Here is a 16,218-nt window from a genome sequence, read left to right on the forward strand (position 1 = left end):
AATAAACTCTTTTTTTTTGTTTGAACTCTGTCAACTTGAAGTGTAAGTTTTTGAGTTACTTAATCTGTCAAGGGGGTTGGAGTATTGTAGCTGTGTTGGTCCAGGAAATATGATAGAAACAATGTGGGGGCAGTTATTGAACTAACTGTATAGTTAAGCGGGATGTTACCAGGTACAGTCTCAGTTCAGCAGAAGCCATAGTATTATCTGGTATATAGGTTAGACTATCTGCTGCTTTCCCTAGACTGGGGAAGAGCATTTTGTGTCTGAAATCTCGCTCAAGTAACAGTTGATATGCAGAGCAGTAGCTGTCCCTTCCCTTTTAAAATGGTTAAAATCATGTTCTGTTAGTCTAATCCGTGTAGATGTGCTATCTTAACCAGGACATCCATCTAACAGAGCTAACTGCATAGTTAAATTCCTTCTGTCTAGATGGTTTAGCATAGTTCTTGAGTTGCTGCATATACATATGTTGCATCCTTTCTTTTACTTGCATTATGTAGAACAAAGGTGATCAACTTTTGGGCCCCTTGGGTCTGAGTTGTACAGGGCCAGTCCATAGACTTGGATCAGGTCCTGCCTCTGCATGCCTGGATCAGGTTCCATACAGCCATGGCTGGTCATTATATGTCTGGAATTGGCCCCATGCCACCTCTGCCCAACCCCGTGCACCAAGAACAGAGTCAATGCACCAGAAGTGGGCCCTGGGTTCCTAGATTGGGCCCCTCAACAACTTTACCCCAGCTGAGCACCAGGATTGGGCACTGCACTCCCGGATCAGGCCCCATCCTGGCCCTGCACACCCAGTCTAGCACACAGGGCCACACACTCTAACTTCCAGGGTTCCCTCCAGCTCTAAAAATTTGGCAGCAGGCCACTGCCCCTTACCACCGATTTTTGGATCTATGGGGAGCCCTGAAGGTCAGATGACATTGGGCACCCCAGTCTAGACTCAGGTACCTGCTTTTATAATGCATATGGGCAATGTGAGACGTGCAGTTCATTTATAGCCACTTATAACCATTAGAAATTGTGAATTAAATAGATGACTACTACTTTTATAAATAAGCACACAGATATGCTTTCAAACTGCTACAGTAAATTTCCCAGGCATAAGCCAGATAAATATTTCTGCAGGATTAGTCTGTTTAACTTGGATATTGTTTTTTCCCAGATCAGAGACTAACTATAAGATTTGAACAGTACCAAATAGAGCATCCTTTTGACAGCTACATCTGTACAGATAGGTTACAGTAGTAATTTTTACATTGATGTCAGTGGCCAGCATAGTTGTAAAATGGGAGTTCACTAGTGTAATTTAGCTTAATTTTGGGGCAGCCACCCCTGTGGGTAGTCCCATTTACTTCTGCTATTACTGTTTAGGGAACCTGTGAACACCTGAGGAAGATTAGTTTCTGCTCTGCTTCAACTTAGCAAATGTCTGGGTGGTAGCACAGGCATAAAATTGTGTGTTTGCAGATGTAGGAAGATGACAGCTCCTACTTTAGCTATCAAGTTGCAAAGGTACTCATTTTACAAACATAAGAGCTAAAATGTTGTGATTTTTGTTTGCATACAAAAGCCATAAAACCTATGGAATTAGATTGTATATGCCCTGGAAACAGTTGGACTTTTTTTTTTCAAGCCCTGTTATTAATATAAGCAAAAACAGTTATACATGGAGAATGAAGACTTAAGGCAACTTTACACTTTTGAACCTTAAAAAAATCCAGTAGTTATTAAATTAGTTGATACCACCTATTGCTTCTCTTTCTGTGAAGTGCGTATTCACCTTGCTCGTGGTGAGAGAGTGGGTTTGCTGCATTTAAATCATTCATAACTCCTCCTCATATAACTATTAAAACATACAAGCTGCTGCCCCTTTGAAACAATCTCCTTTTGAAAGGGCTCCGAGTGTTAATGTGGCCAAATGTTAAAAAAGAATATAGGATTTGTGTGTCATCTTGCAAGTTTTTAGAAAGAAGCTTGGACTTCTGTTCTTTGACGTGACACTTCTGTATAGTTGTGAATGTCATAACATACCCAGGAGAATTCAGTGCTATCCTTCCAAATTGAAAGAGTTCATTGTGAATATTTATTTAAAACTGAATGTGCAGGTTGTGGTTTATATTATCAGTACAAATGGAGCAGAACCAGACTCCTTCAGTATATAAGCTGAACATCAACATTTTTTCAGTGATGCACAGCAGTGTTAATGTGTGAACTGTTATTACAGAAAAGTGCTCTTGGAGTTAACGACGTGATGGAATCTCAGGGGTCAGACCAAAGGTAATCATGAATCCAGATTTTTTTAAAGTTGTACAATGTTTTATAATAGTATTTAAATCAAACTTTACACTCTGAATGGTGTTATAGATGGCCATTTTCAGAGCATAATTTATGGCTTTACAATTCAAAGTTTCACAAACAAGAGTAAAGTTTTAGCCTAGATTTTTAGAGTGAACAAGTAGAGTAAAATTCACAAGTGTGTTGAAACCAGAAATGGTTTCTTGGCTATTGTGTTAATCATTCAGAAGATTAACCTGAATGAATAAGACTTCTGCTGGTAATTTGTAAGTGGAATGGATAAAAGAAGAGAACTTCCCCTTTGAAAGAATTATACAAAGCAGGCCAGGAAAAAAGTTCTTGCAGTTAGTGGAAACAGAGAATGCTCATATGCACCAATTTTTGAACTGTTCATTAAGTGACTGACCAACTGTGAATAAGGAAAGTAGTAGAAACAATTACTCTACTTACTCATGGAGGTCAGTCTTATGTTTAAACATTCTCTTTTGAGTTCTAAATACTTCCCAGCTCTGCCATCAGCATCCTATGTGATGCTGAGCAAACTGTTTAATAGCCAGTGATCCCTTATTCTCCAGTGAGGGGCACAACAGTCAGCCACTCTCTCACGTTATCTATCTTTCCCAGCAGTCTCAAACTTATTCTGTACTCAGGGTCTTTTACAACTCAGATAACTATAGTCTCCCAGTTTTGACCCATCTGCTCAGCTTCAGGAGCTGTCCAGCACACTGCTCTAGCTTCTTTGGTGGCTAAGCTGTAATGGACTGGTCTCTTTCTGGCTCTCCTTATATATGACCTAAAGGGAAATTCATCTACCCAGTGCTACCCAACATCTTAGCAACTGGGAAAAATCAGGAAGTTTGGGATGGGATTCCATTATAATCCCATACTTTTTTACTGTAATGTAGGGAGGCTAATCATAGTCTTACTGCAGGAAGGGATCGTAAAAGATTATCTCACCCAACAGCATAGGCATTCTGGACCCTAGCCCATGTTTTGCTGCAAATTTTAAGTTGATTTTTTGGAGAATAACTGATCCCCTTTCTTTTCATACCACCTTCTTATGTATTAAAAGACTGTTGCCTTGACCTAATATTTTATGCTTTGTTTTGACACCTTCAGTCTTCTCTTTTCTACACTTAAACTAAGTTATTTCAGACCCTTAACGTGGGTCACGTTTTCTAAACCTCCTATTATTCTTGTTGCTCTCTTCTGAACCGCCTCCGGTATGTCTACATTTTAAAGTCTGGTCTTCCAAATTTGAGATACCCTTTCAACCAAGGTCTCTCCGACATGAAGTAGAGCAGAATAGTTGCCTTATTTGTCTTATATTACATTACAAACTCACATAAATGGATCCAAGGATGAGTTTTACTCTTTTTGCAGCAGCATCACATCATGTTTGACGTCTGCTTTTTGACATGTAGGACTTTGCACTTCCTTTAACTGAATTTCATCTTGTTGATTTTAATTCATTTCTCCAATTTATCAAGATTGTTTTCAGTCCCAATCTTGTACTCGAGAGTGCTTGCAACCTTTCCCAACTTCTTGTTATTTGCAGATAGTAAGAACATGTGCTTTTAATAGCCATAGTCCATGATGTAAAGGAGAACACTGAACAAGTGACCCACTTAAGTTGCCTTTCAAGTAGAGGTGCACCAATATTAGTCCATAGTGTTTCACAGTGGTCACAAATCAGTCAGTCTTGATCAATCGATAGATCTCAGAGCCTCTTAGAGTCAATCTGAGGCTGGGGTGGGGGGCTGAGTGTGCGTGCATGCATGCATACATACATGTGCCCCACCCAACAGGTCAGTCCATGGGGGAGGGAAGGGGCAGAGGCCAGATCAAGACCCCTGCAGGGAGGGACAGAATGCCACAGAGGCAGGAGCAGGGGTAAGTTGAGTGGGGCCCTAGCCAGGTAGGTGGCGGGAGGATCAAGCCTGGGCACCTCATCCACGGACATGGGGGGTCTCCCACCGCTGCACACCCCAACAGAGGACCAGGGGGGCACATGCCCCCCCATCTGTGCACAGCAGAGGCAGCTGTGTTGCAGGCTAGGCATCCCAAGCCCCACTGCAGCCCGCCCAGGAGTGGCTCAATGCCATGTGCATCCAGCTGCTGGGCGGGTAGGGAACAAGGCTCAGCCCAGCGGTGGGACATGCAACATTGTGCCCCAAGGCCCACTGCAGCCCGAAGCCCAGCCCGCAGTGGCAGCTGCCTCCGCTGTGCACAGATGGGGAGGCACATGCTCCCCCCGACAAATGCCAGGCAGTGTAGGCAGCTGCAGCAGCTGAGAGAGGGAGGGAATGGGGCTAGAGCAGAGACAGGTCCTGCATAGCTGCTTGTGGGATGGAGCCATAAGCTGCTTACCTGGAGGTTGCAGGGAGGCAGGGCATGCACCCTAGGAGGGCACAGGAATCATGCACCCCTGGATCAGCACGCTAGCTGGGCCAGCTGCTGCTGCACACTAAGTCTGGGGTGAGCTGGGCAGTGCTAGGAGCAGGGTTACGTGAGGGGGCTGCAGGCACCTGAAAATTTGCCATAGCTCCCCCTTCCCAGCGCTGCTGCTGCCCGGGGCCTGACCACAGCACAGTGTAGCCCAGCATGGTGCTGCTTTCCCCCAGGGATCTGCCCCTGCCTCACATCACCTTGGGGGCCTTGATCTTCTTCTCCGCCCCCCGACACCCCCCCCCTTCCCTTTCCCACACTCCTTCTAACCCCCTTCCCCCCCAGATATACCAGCAGGAGGCTTCTCTCCAAGCTGCTGCATTGCATATCGGATCCTTATCAGCCACTATACCTAGTTAATAGTTGGCCATCAGTATCAGCCAAAAATTTTTATCTGTGCACCCCTATTTTCAAGTTTGATAGTGAATCATTGATAACAGTTCTTTGACAACAGTATTCCACTAATTTTTGTACCCATGCAAAACATGTAAACTATTTCCTTGGTTTTGTTCTGTGAGTATCTGATGGAAGAGTGCCAAAAGCCTTATTAAAGTCAAGGAATAATCACATGAACTGCTTTACCCTTGTGCACTAGGCTACCTAACATTCTATACAAGTAAGATAGATTTGTCTGTTATGCTTGATTTTTAAGAAGCCTATGCTGGATGCTTTTACCACCTAATTGTGCTTTAGGTACTTACAAATGCATTGTGCGGTTGTTGGGGGGGGGGGTTTGTTTGCTTGTTATGTTGTTTTATTCCAGACTCTTTCCAGGGATTGAAGTTAGGCTGACTAGTATATCATTCCCTGGGTTCTCCTTTTTTAATAATATTTGTTATCTAGTTACCTGGTAAACTCTTACAGTATGTACCATGTCTTACTGTTCAAATACTTGGTAAGTGGCACCATGATTGCCCCCATCCTCATTTGTGGAAGAGCCCCTAGATCTTATTTTGTAATATTTTAAGCTGTATAAAGAGAAAAAGGGATCAAATAAATATTAAGGGAAAAATAGAAATCTGTAGAGATGAACATGTGGACAATGAGTCAAATTCACAGATGACTTAAAATATTAATGCAGACTAGTCAGGAAGCAAAAATATGAACAACTAATGATGGGCAGTAGAAAGATGTGCATTAGGAAAAGCAGCTACAAGGAGGAAAAAAAGGTGTACCCTCCTGTTGTTTTATGTCCTTTTAATTGCCTTTCATGGGTTAATTCTTACCTCTATGAAAAAGGCAGACCTCAGGTTCTATGTTGAAGTTTAATATTTTGATGTATATAATATTAATGTTTCACTGGCATCAATTTTGTATTTCAAATATCCAGTTTTGATATGGCAGAAAAAGATTAAGAGTTTTGCAAGTGACTTTACTAATTTTAAGGCATACTTATGAAGCTAATAAAATAATTAATCTGATTTTGATAACGTTATGGTTTCATTAGGAAGCAAGAAGGAAGATATGTGAACTGTGTTTTTTCTCAAGTATAAAATCAAGACATTCTGTAGGAATCATGTAATTATCAGAACACTGTCAGCATCCATAATTGTACATCTTACACAGTTTTCCACTTTTAGCTTGTCTCCTCTAGTTGCTGAACGTGATAAACATCTGGACGAAATGAGTGAACAGTTGCAATTCTATCAGGTATGAATCTTGCTCATATTTTAGATTGCTTATCTCTTTTCTAACAAATACAAATCAGAAAATATCTAGCTGTATGAACAGATTTGCATCTTGGACTTAAAGCTGGCTTAATTGTAAAGTAAATACTTTCAGTTCTAGTAATTCAAGGAACTGCATCAATAGAAACTGAGCTGATAGTTAGCATCTTGCACAGCAAGACCCTAATGCTCGAAGGAAGAAAAAAAGAAAAAGTTTGCCTAGTCAAACACCAAGGCTTGCCATACTTTTTACATTATTATTTTGAAAGTATAACAAAAACTGGCTTGTAGGGGGGTTTTTCCCCTGTACTGAATACCTATACTACCAGCTTTCCAAAAAAATGTATTTTGGTGCAAGATGGCTGTTATTGTTGGTAATACTTTATTCCTTTAGTACCAGTATCCTAGACCATGAGATTTAGTCAGTGAAGGAAACAATATTGCTTTTTCAAAGACTTACCAGGATGCTGCTTTTTCTGAAGAGTGGAATAGACCATTTTATGAAAAGAAATTGAGTATGTCCTAACTGGCTTATATACACACTAGAAACTGACATTACGAAACTAAACATGCTCAGTCTTGCCTCTTAACATCCTAATGTGGTTACAAGCAGGGGTGCACCAATAGGGATTTTTGAGGCTGATGCTGATGTTTAAGGAGGCATATCTGCCAATACCAATCCAATACCAGATACATTGCTTACAGCAGGTAAGTCTGGTGTGGTAGGAGGAGAAGGGGAAGGGAAAGCGCGGAGCAGGTCAAGGCCCCACTATGAGGGACCGAGGCAGGGGCAGGCACTGCCCAGTCAGGGTGGGTGGGCTAAGGATGAAGCCACAGCTAGTCTGGGGGGCATGGGATGGAGCAAGGCTCATCCAGGGGGCACAGGGGGAGGGAGAAGCAGAGGTGGCTCCCACCATCATGCACGACTGGTCTGGCAGCTCCCACCACTGTTGCTGTCACTCATTTAGGAGGGGTGGGGGGTATATACCTCCAGATCTGCACTGGGCAGGGCAGGCTGGGGCCAGGGCTGTTTCCCATGGAGCCTGAGCCACCCAGGCAGGGCATGGGATGGGTGGCAGTGCTGCCCGGAGCAGAGGACCTATGAGGGGCTATAGCTAATTTCAGGGTGGCTGCAGCCCCCACTATAGCCCCCTTCCACTGGCACTGTCCCCTGACGAGCCCAGGCTCCTCTGGGAACTGCCCTAGCCTCAGTGTGTCCCACGCAGATCTGGGGCCTGTTCCCAGCAGAGCCTGAGCTGCAGCCACCCCAAAGTTTGGGGTAGCCCCCCTCAACCCTCCTGCTTCCAGCAGCACCACTGCCTGCCCTGTGCCCCTCCCAGCCCAGATCTGGGGGCACATGCATCCCCCGCTCCCGTGTAAATGATAGCAGTAGTAGTGGGAGCCCCTCCCCTCCCCTCCCCTCCCCATATAAGCCCTGCTCCATTCCAAACCCCTAGACAAGCTGAGGCTTCATCCCCGCCCTCCGTGCTTGCCTCTGCCCCACCTCTGCTCCCTCCCACACAGCAGGGTCTTGATCTGTGTCCCCCACCCCCTTCCCTTCCCTTCCCCAACTTACCAGCTGCAATCTGTGTCTTCACTGCCTACATGCTGCACTGCAGCTGCATTTCATCAGCCCAATTATGGGCCACCTAAGGCTGATACAGATAATTTTCTTTATAATCTGTACAATCCAATAATCAGACTGGTGTATCGGTGTACCTCTAATTACAAGTTCTTTTCTGAGGTGAAATGAGTATTAGTGGTGAAGGAGATTTGATGGGAACACAGATTAAATTAACTTCTTAATTTCAGTTATTGGTCAGAGAGAGAGGCAACAGTGAGTATTATTCACTAATTACTACTTAATTTCACATCCCAATATTCATCTTGAGGGAGAAAAGAAAAAGTTCCTTCACCTTCCACTGCATTTCCTGGTGGTGGAGAGGCAGAAAGTTAGCAGTAGCATGTCCGAACTCTTCCAGATCTCCTCTTCGTACATCATATCTCCACCCATCCCCCTCCCAATGAGGCATTTAAGTGGAAAATTGGTTATGCAAATGGATGGATATAAACCTGAGGGGAAATGTTGCTGAAGCATATCTGGCCTTTTTGTTGGCTCTCTCAGCCAGACAGTCTACACATGTTGACTCAGTTTGCCTAGTTCAGATAATTGTAGAAGTGGTCTGCTCTTCCTGATGCTTCAGTCCTTTAGGTAATAATTTATGGCCAAACAAAAACAGTTTAAAGAAAAAGTGCTCTTATTTCCTAGAGTTTCAAAAATTAAGAAATTTCTCTTAAAATTAGAAACATTATTTTTTTCTGCACCTATTTAAGGCAGAAAGTTATATTGGATGACTGCAATTAGTAAGAACTATGTAAAATTACAAAACTCAATCTAAATGACAACTTTACTATTAGAGTTCATTCACCTAAGATTTTGCAAACCGTATAAATATTTATTGTGCAGTTTTCATAGACATGAATGGAATGATTTTAATATATTTGAATACTGTCTACAAATTATCTGGACTTAAGTTGCATCTTGTGAATTCTCTTGCAAAATAAATATTACATTATTTGTCCACCATGCTGCATTGTCTATTTTTATTAATGCGAGTCAGAAATAATTGGTGCTAAGCTTTAGGAAGTTCAGGGAGTGTTTTACAGCGTGCTTTCCAGTCTGTTACTTGACTGATTGGTAGCTCTGAGATTTACATATGAAAGCTCAGTCTCAAATTTTATTCTGTCAGGTACAGTTGGGCGAGATGAGACTGAAGCTTGAACAAGTCATCAAGGAAAATGAAAGGTAGATTAATCATTACCATTTTTCCTATTTCTGAAATCTAAAAAATAAATGTCTTTTTAGGGACCTGGAAGTAAATTTCTGAACCTGTATATTGCGGGTGTGTAATATGAATTATGGCATCAAGGTTTTGAAATTTTAGCCAAGTGTACTTGTACCTGATTTTGTGTTTATATTGTTAAATGGGAAGCACAGTACTAAGTTTCAATGCTGTAAAAGCTTAATTATTTTATACATTTTTATTTATATATTTCTGTACCTATAAACATATCCAGTGAGTAGGAGAGGGTTTCTTCTTCCCCTCTCCCTTTCCCCTCATCAAGTAATATTAAGGCCACAAAAATAAGTAATAAACTGCTTATACAATTGATACTTTCCAAAACATTGTACTGAAAAGATTATTTAGAGTAGAGTATTGATAAATTATCAGTTTTAAGAAGTTTAGAAAAATTCAGTTGTTGGAATTACGCAAGACTTAGGAATACTTTTTTCCTGCAGCTTTTAAGTAAAACCCATGCTTCCTCTTTTCTGCCTCACTTTTGAAAATGAAATTTTGAAACTTGGCAAGTAAAGAATGAAGGTTTATTTTGGATTATATTGTTACCAACTAAGTGAAATACGGTGAAACAGCTTGGCACCTACAGTTTTGGGGGAATCTAGTAAATCTCTGCCCCCCTTTTAATGTTAGTGTCTGCTCTTACCACGTTTCCTTGCATTGTGCACTAAAGGTGAAAATCATTCCTTACTTTGTTTCCTTCCTGCCTCTCCCCTCAAGTTATTTTTGAAATGCATACCCACTTTAACGAAAATCAGTCAAGCGGTTCTTGCAGTCTAGCAAGGGAGAAAAAATTGTGTTTTCTACTGTTAAGTAGAATGTGAGATGTTTAGATATAGCATCGAGCTGGTGCTTGGTGGTTAAAGGGCTTTTCCTCTGGCACTGTATTTAGGAGTATGGGTAAACATGTATTTTAGCCACTTTAAAAAGCAGGTTGCTGCTTAGGAGCATGCCTTACCCATTATGCTGTAACTGTTACATCTGAATGATTATGTAGTGATGCAAGTTTAGACAATCTACCCAGTTTGAACATGAGTGAAGTAAAGATGTGAAAGCTTAGATTTATAGTAGTAATGCATTACCAGTTAACATTTTGCACAGGGCCCTGTTCAGGAGAGAAGGGAAGTGGCACAGTACCTCACAAACAGGGAGGTGGCAGGGAACTAGTACCCATAGATTACAAGATTAAAGAAAAACAGGTGGCCCAATGACTCAGACAATTAACTGCTTGTTCACAGGTGCCAATAACCTGGCTGGAAGATAACAGGCTACTTAAAGTCCAACTCCAACTCATGTTGTCTGCTCACTTCTTCCCAGTGAGCCAGTGGCTGCAGTGGGTTGAGAAAGCCCCTTGCCTGCTGCTGCTGTCCACAGCTTCACATGGGACGTGCTGTTTGGTGGGGCTTGCCGCCACTGCCTGCCCCCATCCAAGGCCCCTGGGACCTGCTCTCAGCACCAGCTGTGTCCAAGCAGGTCTGCATGCAGCCCCTTGTTCTCCATACAGCTCCAGGCAGGATCCCCCACTCCTCAGCAGCAGGTCAAGGCAGGCACTAGGGCTCTGACCTCCCCCGGCCAACCAGGATTAGACACATGTTAATTGGTTAACTGTTTAATATAATTAGAGGAGGCTTAACAATTTTTAAAACAAGATTTACATTCCCAGGGAGAAGCAGGGCTGGAGTTGGGGCAGTTTTGCTATTCTTGTGTCTCTGTAGAATCATGTAAACCTAATGGTTGCATTGTAACAGCATATCTTGTTATTAATTGTTGCACTCTACAATTTTCACACTTCTTTTTTAAACTTTTACCTCTTGATAGTCTTTGAAAGGCAAAAGCAAAAATAAATTTTCCTTGCTTCTTTCAATACACCATTGTATTCTAGATAAATTTAGAGTTGGTGTGTAGTCTGATTTAAGGTGATATAACTTGTATTTCACTTGTATCATTCACCTATATCTCATGTGCTTAAAGCAACAGTTCCTAGACTGTTTCTAGCTGTGACCCCACTTTTATTTACAATCTTTACTTCTGCTGGGTTTGTGAAACCAGATGCTACCACACAGCTCTGGAATGCTTACAAATGTTTGCGAAGTCTTGTTCTTTGGAGAGGGGAGGAAGGCAACAACAAGTGACTGTCAATCTTATATATTCCATTTAGTTTTAGTGGCAAACTTGCAAAATTTTTCTAGTCTTGCAGGACCAATGAGTGGCAATTGACATGCTTCATACAATTGCTTTAATCAGATTTAACTACAGCTTTATTATTTATTTTGCTGTCTTGACTAAATATATTACTACAAGTTAATGGGCCTATTAAAACATTTCAGCTTTTTTTCTTGATGACTTAAAATGTGCAGAATTGAAAGAGTTTCCAAGTTTCTATCCAATAAAAAGCACCTAGCAACTTGAATACTAAATATTTTCCTCAATCTCTGGCCAACTCAAAAATAACTAAATCATCATGTGTATGCTTTCACAGAAAGAAGTTTCAGAGGAAATAATCTTGAAGATGGTGTTTCATAATGAAAGCCTTCCTTAGACTCTTAACTACCACATTTGCATATCACATTAAATATCAAAGAAAAACAAGAAGTAACTTATTTTTCTGTTAAAGCAGCAGAGTACATACTATATCAATGCTTGCAATGCCATAGGCATTCTTTCTAGTCCTAGTATTTGAACCTCTGGGTGAAGTCAGTTTGAGTAGTATGAACTCACTTGTTGCAAAAGAAAGAAGGAAGCAAGGTTGTTGCTTGCATCTGTTAGCTCTGTGAGAAAGTTAAACAGTAATAACTTTCAGTGTATTTATAGACATTTTTGTACATGCTAAATTTTTATTTTTATTTCTGTAGTACTGCACTAAAGTTTACATTGTATTACAGGGCTTCTGCCTAAGTATGCCAGCAGCCTTTTGGTGTAGATGTATCATACCTTTTTTGGGGGGGGACCAGAGTTAGACCAGCAACCCTGAACGGCGGAAATGCTGCCAGCAGAAGCTGATCTTTTGCCAATAGAGCTGCATCTCACCAGGCCTTTGTTGATGTAGATTTGTCAGTTATACGGGATAGGACCCCATATACCATAGACATAGTTGAACCTGCAAACGTTAATGCAGACAAAAGGCTAACAACTTAAAATAGAGCTTGACTGAAAATATTAGACTATTTCAGGTATAGTCAGTGTTTCACATCAGTAATACTTGTGCTGTTCCAAATGTCTTAAAAAACAAAACAAAAACAACACATAGTAAAAGTTTCTTTACATGTATTGTAGGCTGCATGAAGAACTGAAGGAAGCTGTTGAGAAACAGTTAGAAACCCTTCCTCCTAGTACTTTTCTGGGAAGCGATGTGTTTGCAGATGAAGACATAATAAGAAACCTCCAAGATCAGTTACATCTAGCCAATCAAGTGAGTAATGCTGCTGTATGTCTATCTTCAGCTTGTTCCTTGGCATGTCAGGGAAAATAATTTAATCCCTTGGTAAAGAAACTCTAATTATAATCTTTTTGGATTAAATATTTAGAAAAGTATTCCATTTTCTGTTCTGCTGATACTTCATATCTTGCTTGTGGTTCCAAGACTTGGAAGAGAATTCGTCATTGGAATGTTTCAAGAAAGTTTGCATTTTGTACCATTAATTGCTAGATTGATTTATTCGTTTAATTGCCCAACTAAAAAGAAGAAATTGTCATGGGAGAATACAGAAGGCTTTTCTAACATCTTGTGATGAATATATTTCTAGACTTTGTATTGGCCGTCATTTTGGCATATAGCTCTGATCAAAACAACAGTAAAATGTAGAATAGGACCATTGAAGGTTCATATTAATTAATTTTAGGGTAGGAAAGGTGTATGCAGTTCTCTAATCCAAGACCATTACTGCAAGTACCTCCTCATGTCCATGCTTCTGTACTTGAGGGGCTATGTTCTCTTGTGTAGCTCTCATAATGATTTTGGGAGCTGATCCATATAACTAATAGCTGAATTTGGCAATTGAGTTAAATAACAATAGCCAACACGTATAGAAACTGAGTTGGACAGTCTTGGAGCTCTTTGGTGGAAGCAAGATATCATTTTCAATTAAGATAAACATGTCTTTTTGTAAGAATACACATGTATAATCTTCTCTATTTTTGTTCTTAAATGTCCTAGGAAAAAGAACAGGCACTAGAACTCTGGCAGGCAGTATCACAGGAACTAGATCAACTCCAGCAGCAGTACCAGGAATACATGACTGAAACCCACATTCACGTGGCTGAAAGGCAAAAGCAAAAAGTAATTTGCCTTGCATTTGTTTCTTTTGGTCCACCATTGTATCTGGGATAAATTCAGAGTGTAAAGTTTGATTTAAAGTAATATAATTTGTATTTCACTGCCATCATTCACCTATACCTTGTGCTTAGAAGAGTAGTTCCCAAACTATTTTTAGCTGTGACCCCAATTTGTTTGCAAGCTTCACTTCTGTTGGGTTTGTGACACCAGATGCTACTACACAATTCTGGCAGGCTTACAGTTCCACTCTTAACTGCCACAACCCCACTTGGGTTATGGCAGTTACATGCACTATAGTATAACTGAACAATAAATCCATTGACAATATGATGAGCTATGCATACCAAGTGTAGTTTTATATAGCAGTAAATTACAGTGAGGTAGAGTGAGAATGCCATTCAGTTTTTAGAAGGAATTGTAGAATGGTGCTGCGTAGAACCGTCTTTCCATAAATCATATCCCAGCAAAGTATGTAAGGAATAGAAGTCATTGTCTTTCCTCCTTCCCTCCCCCACTCCTTTTGTTTTTCATTTTCAAATAAGCTGTCCTATAGCTTCTTAGTCACAGGAGCCACAAGAGCCATAAGGAAGCATTCAAGAGTCCAGGGAATGGCCTAAATGCATATAGGGAGTTACAGAAAGGCTATATGTGCATAAGCAAGTCTATATTTTCTGCTTCTAACAAAAATAGTCTGCTAGAAGTCTGTAGCTGCTTAGAAGTAGTGTACCGGTATACATTAAGATTTTTACTGTATGCATGTATCCATTTAGGAGGCATGCGACCAATTAGATTTTTGCCCTTAATGGTTATTATCAGTAGCTCACCTACGATTTTACTAGTTAAAGAGAGATTAAACATTGATTCCATAAAACAGAGACACACAATTTGTTGGAAATTATTTCAGTTGAACATAAATGTATCTATGATAATTAAAGATCTCTTAAAGATGACTGTTTCAAGCTCTCCTTTCTTTTTCAGGATCAGTTGACTGGCTTTCAACAACTAACTAAGCAACTTCATTTAGCCAATGAGAAAACAGAGTTGGTAAGCAGTACATCTGAACTGTTTTCAAAATACTAAATTGTTTAATGCTCTCGAGGTCTCTAATGGGGCAGAGGGAGCATAGACCAGACAAGGTAATTTTTCTGTGCATGGATAATACTCATTTATATTTCCAAGCAATTAAAAAAAAAAAAAAAGTGATTGGGCCTCCTTGCCAGTTATCTTGACTGGTTTATTACTCTCGAATCCAGCAGGCTTTGCTGTATTCAGGAATAACGTTCAAAGACTTGATTGTTTTTCTTCTTCCCATAGTTACTCCACTAGCCAGTAACCCATGCCAAAAATTTCTTGATAGAGTTTATGTATATTATAGTTGTCATCTCATGTTTTCCTTCTGCAAGTACTTTATGAAAAGAGCAAAGGACTTGCTCTGTCTATTAAATAGAGAGAGAGAGGGGCAGGCTGGAATAAGATCACTTAAGCACCTAAGACCTCTTAGATTCTCCACAACATTTCGAGGTATTCTACAATTAGAGCTTTTAGGCCAGTTCTTCACCAAGCTTAAGTGTTTCATAGATCGACTAGTAACCACCTTGTGTTCATATTGTACAGTCCATCTCTGTAGGAGTTTCAGTGCCAGTTGTGTTGGCCAGTTTCATCATTTATGCTTCTGGGTGGTTTTTTGTATGTTGTTTTTTGCTTCAATTAGATTCAGTTCAAAAGTAACAAGATGTTTTAGTGCCTATATTTTTAGTATTTTATTGCAATGTATTTTTAGGAGCGCTTGATATTCAGTGGGTTAGTACTCAGCACTTCCTGAAAGTCACACCCCACTTCCAAGTATCTTGGATTGGACAATCACTAATAAGCTGTTTGAATATTGATAGTCTGATTCAACCTGATGGTTATCAATGGCATTTTTTCTTCAATTGCCAACATTTCTTATCAAAAGGTGTACACAATAAGAACTTAAAATTGAGGGGAAAAAAATGCATGACTAAGAAAAGCCAACAAAGAACAGAATGATAGAAAGATGGGGGAAGGAAGTGAAATAAGGGCGAAAAATAGTAGTTGTGGTAAATATCAGTATATTTTCCTACGGGGGTAACAATAAAATTCTCAAAAATACTGAACAAAATTAATGGTGATTCCAGATTTGATCTCAGTATTGACAAATATTTTGTTAGTGTGATATCTTACTGAGTTTATTGGGCTGCTGCATAGGCAAAGGTGTCTATCTGCGTGGTAGTTTGCAGAACTGATCTTTCAAGACCTAACCCTATAAAGGCCATAATGTACCTGTGGGCTAGGTACAAACAATCAAAAAGCCCAAGGCTGAATTATTTCAGTCTTTGCAGGTTAGTTTAAACTGTACAGATTAAAAGTTGAAGACAGAAGCAAACAGACATTTACCTTGGATTCAGGAAATGCAGCCACATGCCTGTAGTGGCTCAGGCCAGAAGCCAGGGGGTGCCAAAGCATGGCTCTGACTGTGTGTTCACTTCCCAGAGACCCAAGGGGCAGCAGGACAAGGATATGCAGTCAAGAATTACAGCAGCAGGACTCTGGAGGGTTGCTCATCACTTCCTTCTCCTGCTTCCAGGTGCCTCCGGGATTTATAGTCCACAGTTGCAGCCAGCAATAAGTTTGAGTTCGGGAAAGG

The 16,218-nt window shown here is 40.7% G+C and overlaps 1 protein-coding gene across 4 annotated transcripts in view; it reads left to right on the forward strand.

Moving 5' to 3' along the window:
- The window catches only part of SCLT1 (sodium channel and clathrin linker 1), an 83,913-nt gene that overhangs the window by 3,800 nt on the left and 63,895 nt on the right, over positions 1–16,218 (forward strand). For 2 of the 4 annotated variants that reach the window (XM_090036547.1, XM_090036548.1), the window contains exons 2-7: positions 2,237–2,289; positions 6,336–6,405; positions 9,173–9,228; positions 12,554–12,689; positions 13,434–13,556; positions 14,532–14,597. In XM_090036547.1, coding sequence (XP_089892673.1) covers positions 2,264–2,289; positions 6,336–6,405; positions 9,173–9,228; positions 12,554–12,689; positions 13,434–13,556; positions 14,532–14,597 — 477 coding nt within the window. In that variant the 5' untranslated portion in view covers positions 2,237–2,263. Of the gene's footprint in view, positions 1–2,236; positions 2,290–6,335; positions 6,406–9,172; positions 9,229–12,553; positions 12,690–13,433; positions 13,557–14,531; positions 14,598–16,218 lie in introns of those variants that run through there. The other 2 variants (XM_090036550.1, XM_090036551.1) reach the window with 2 other exon arrangements.

Source organism: Crocodylus siamensis, chromosome 2, assembly GCF_052110815.1.
Source record: "Crocodylus siamensis isolate JL-2025a chromosome 2, ASM5211081v1, whole genome shotgun sequence".
Taxonomy (NCBI): Eukaryota; Metazoa; Chordata; order Crocodylia; family Crocodylidae; genus Crocodylus; species Crocodylus siamensis.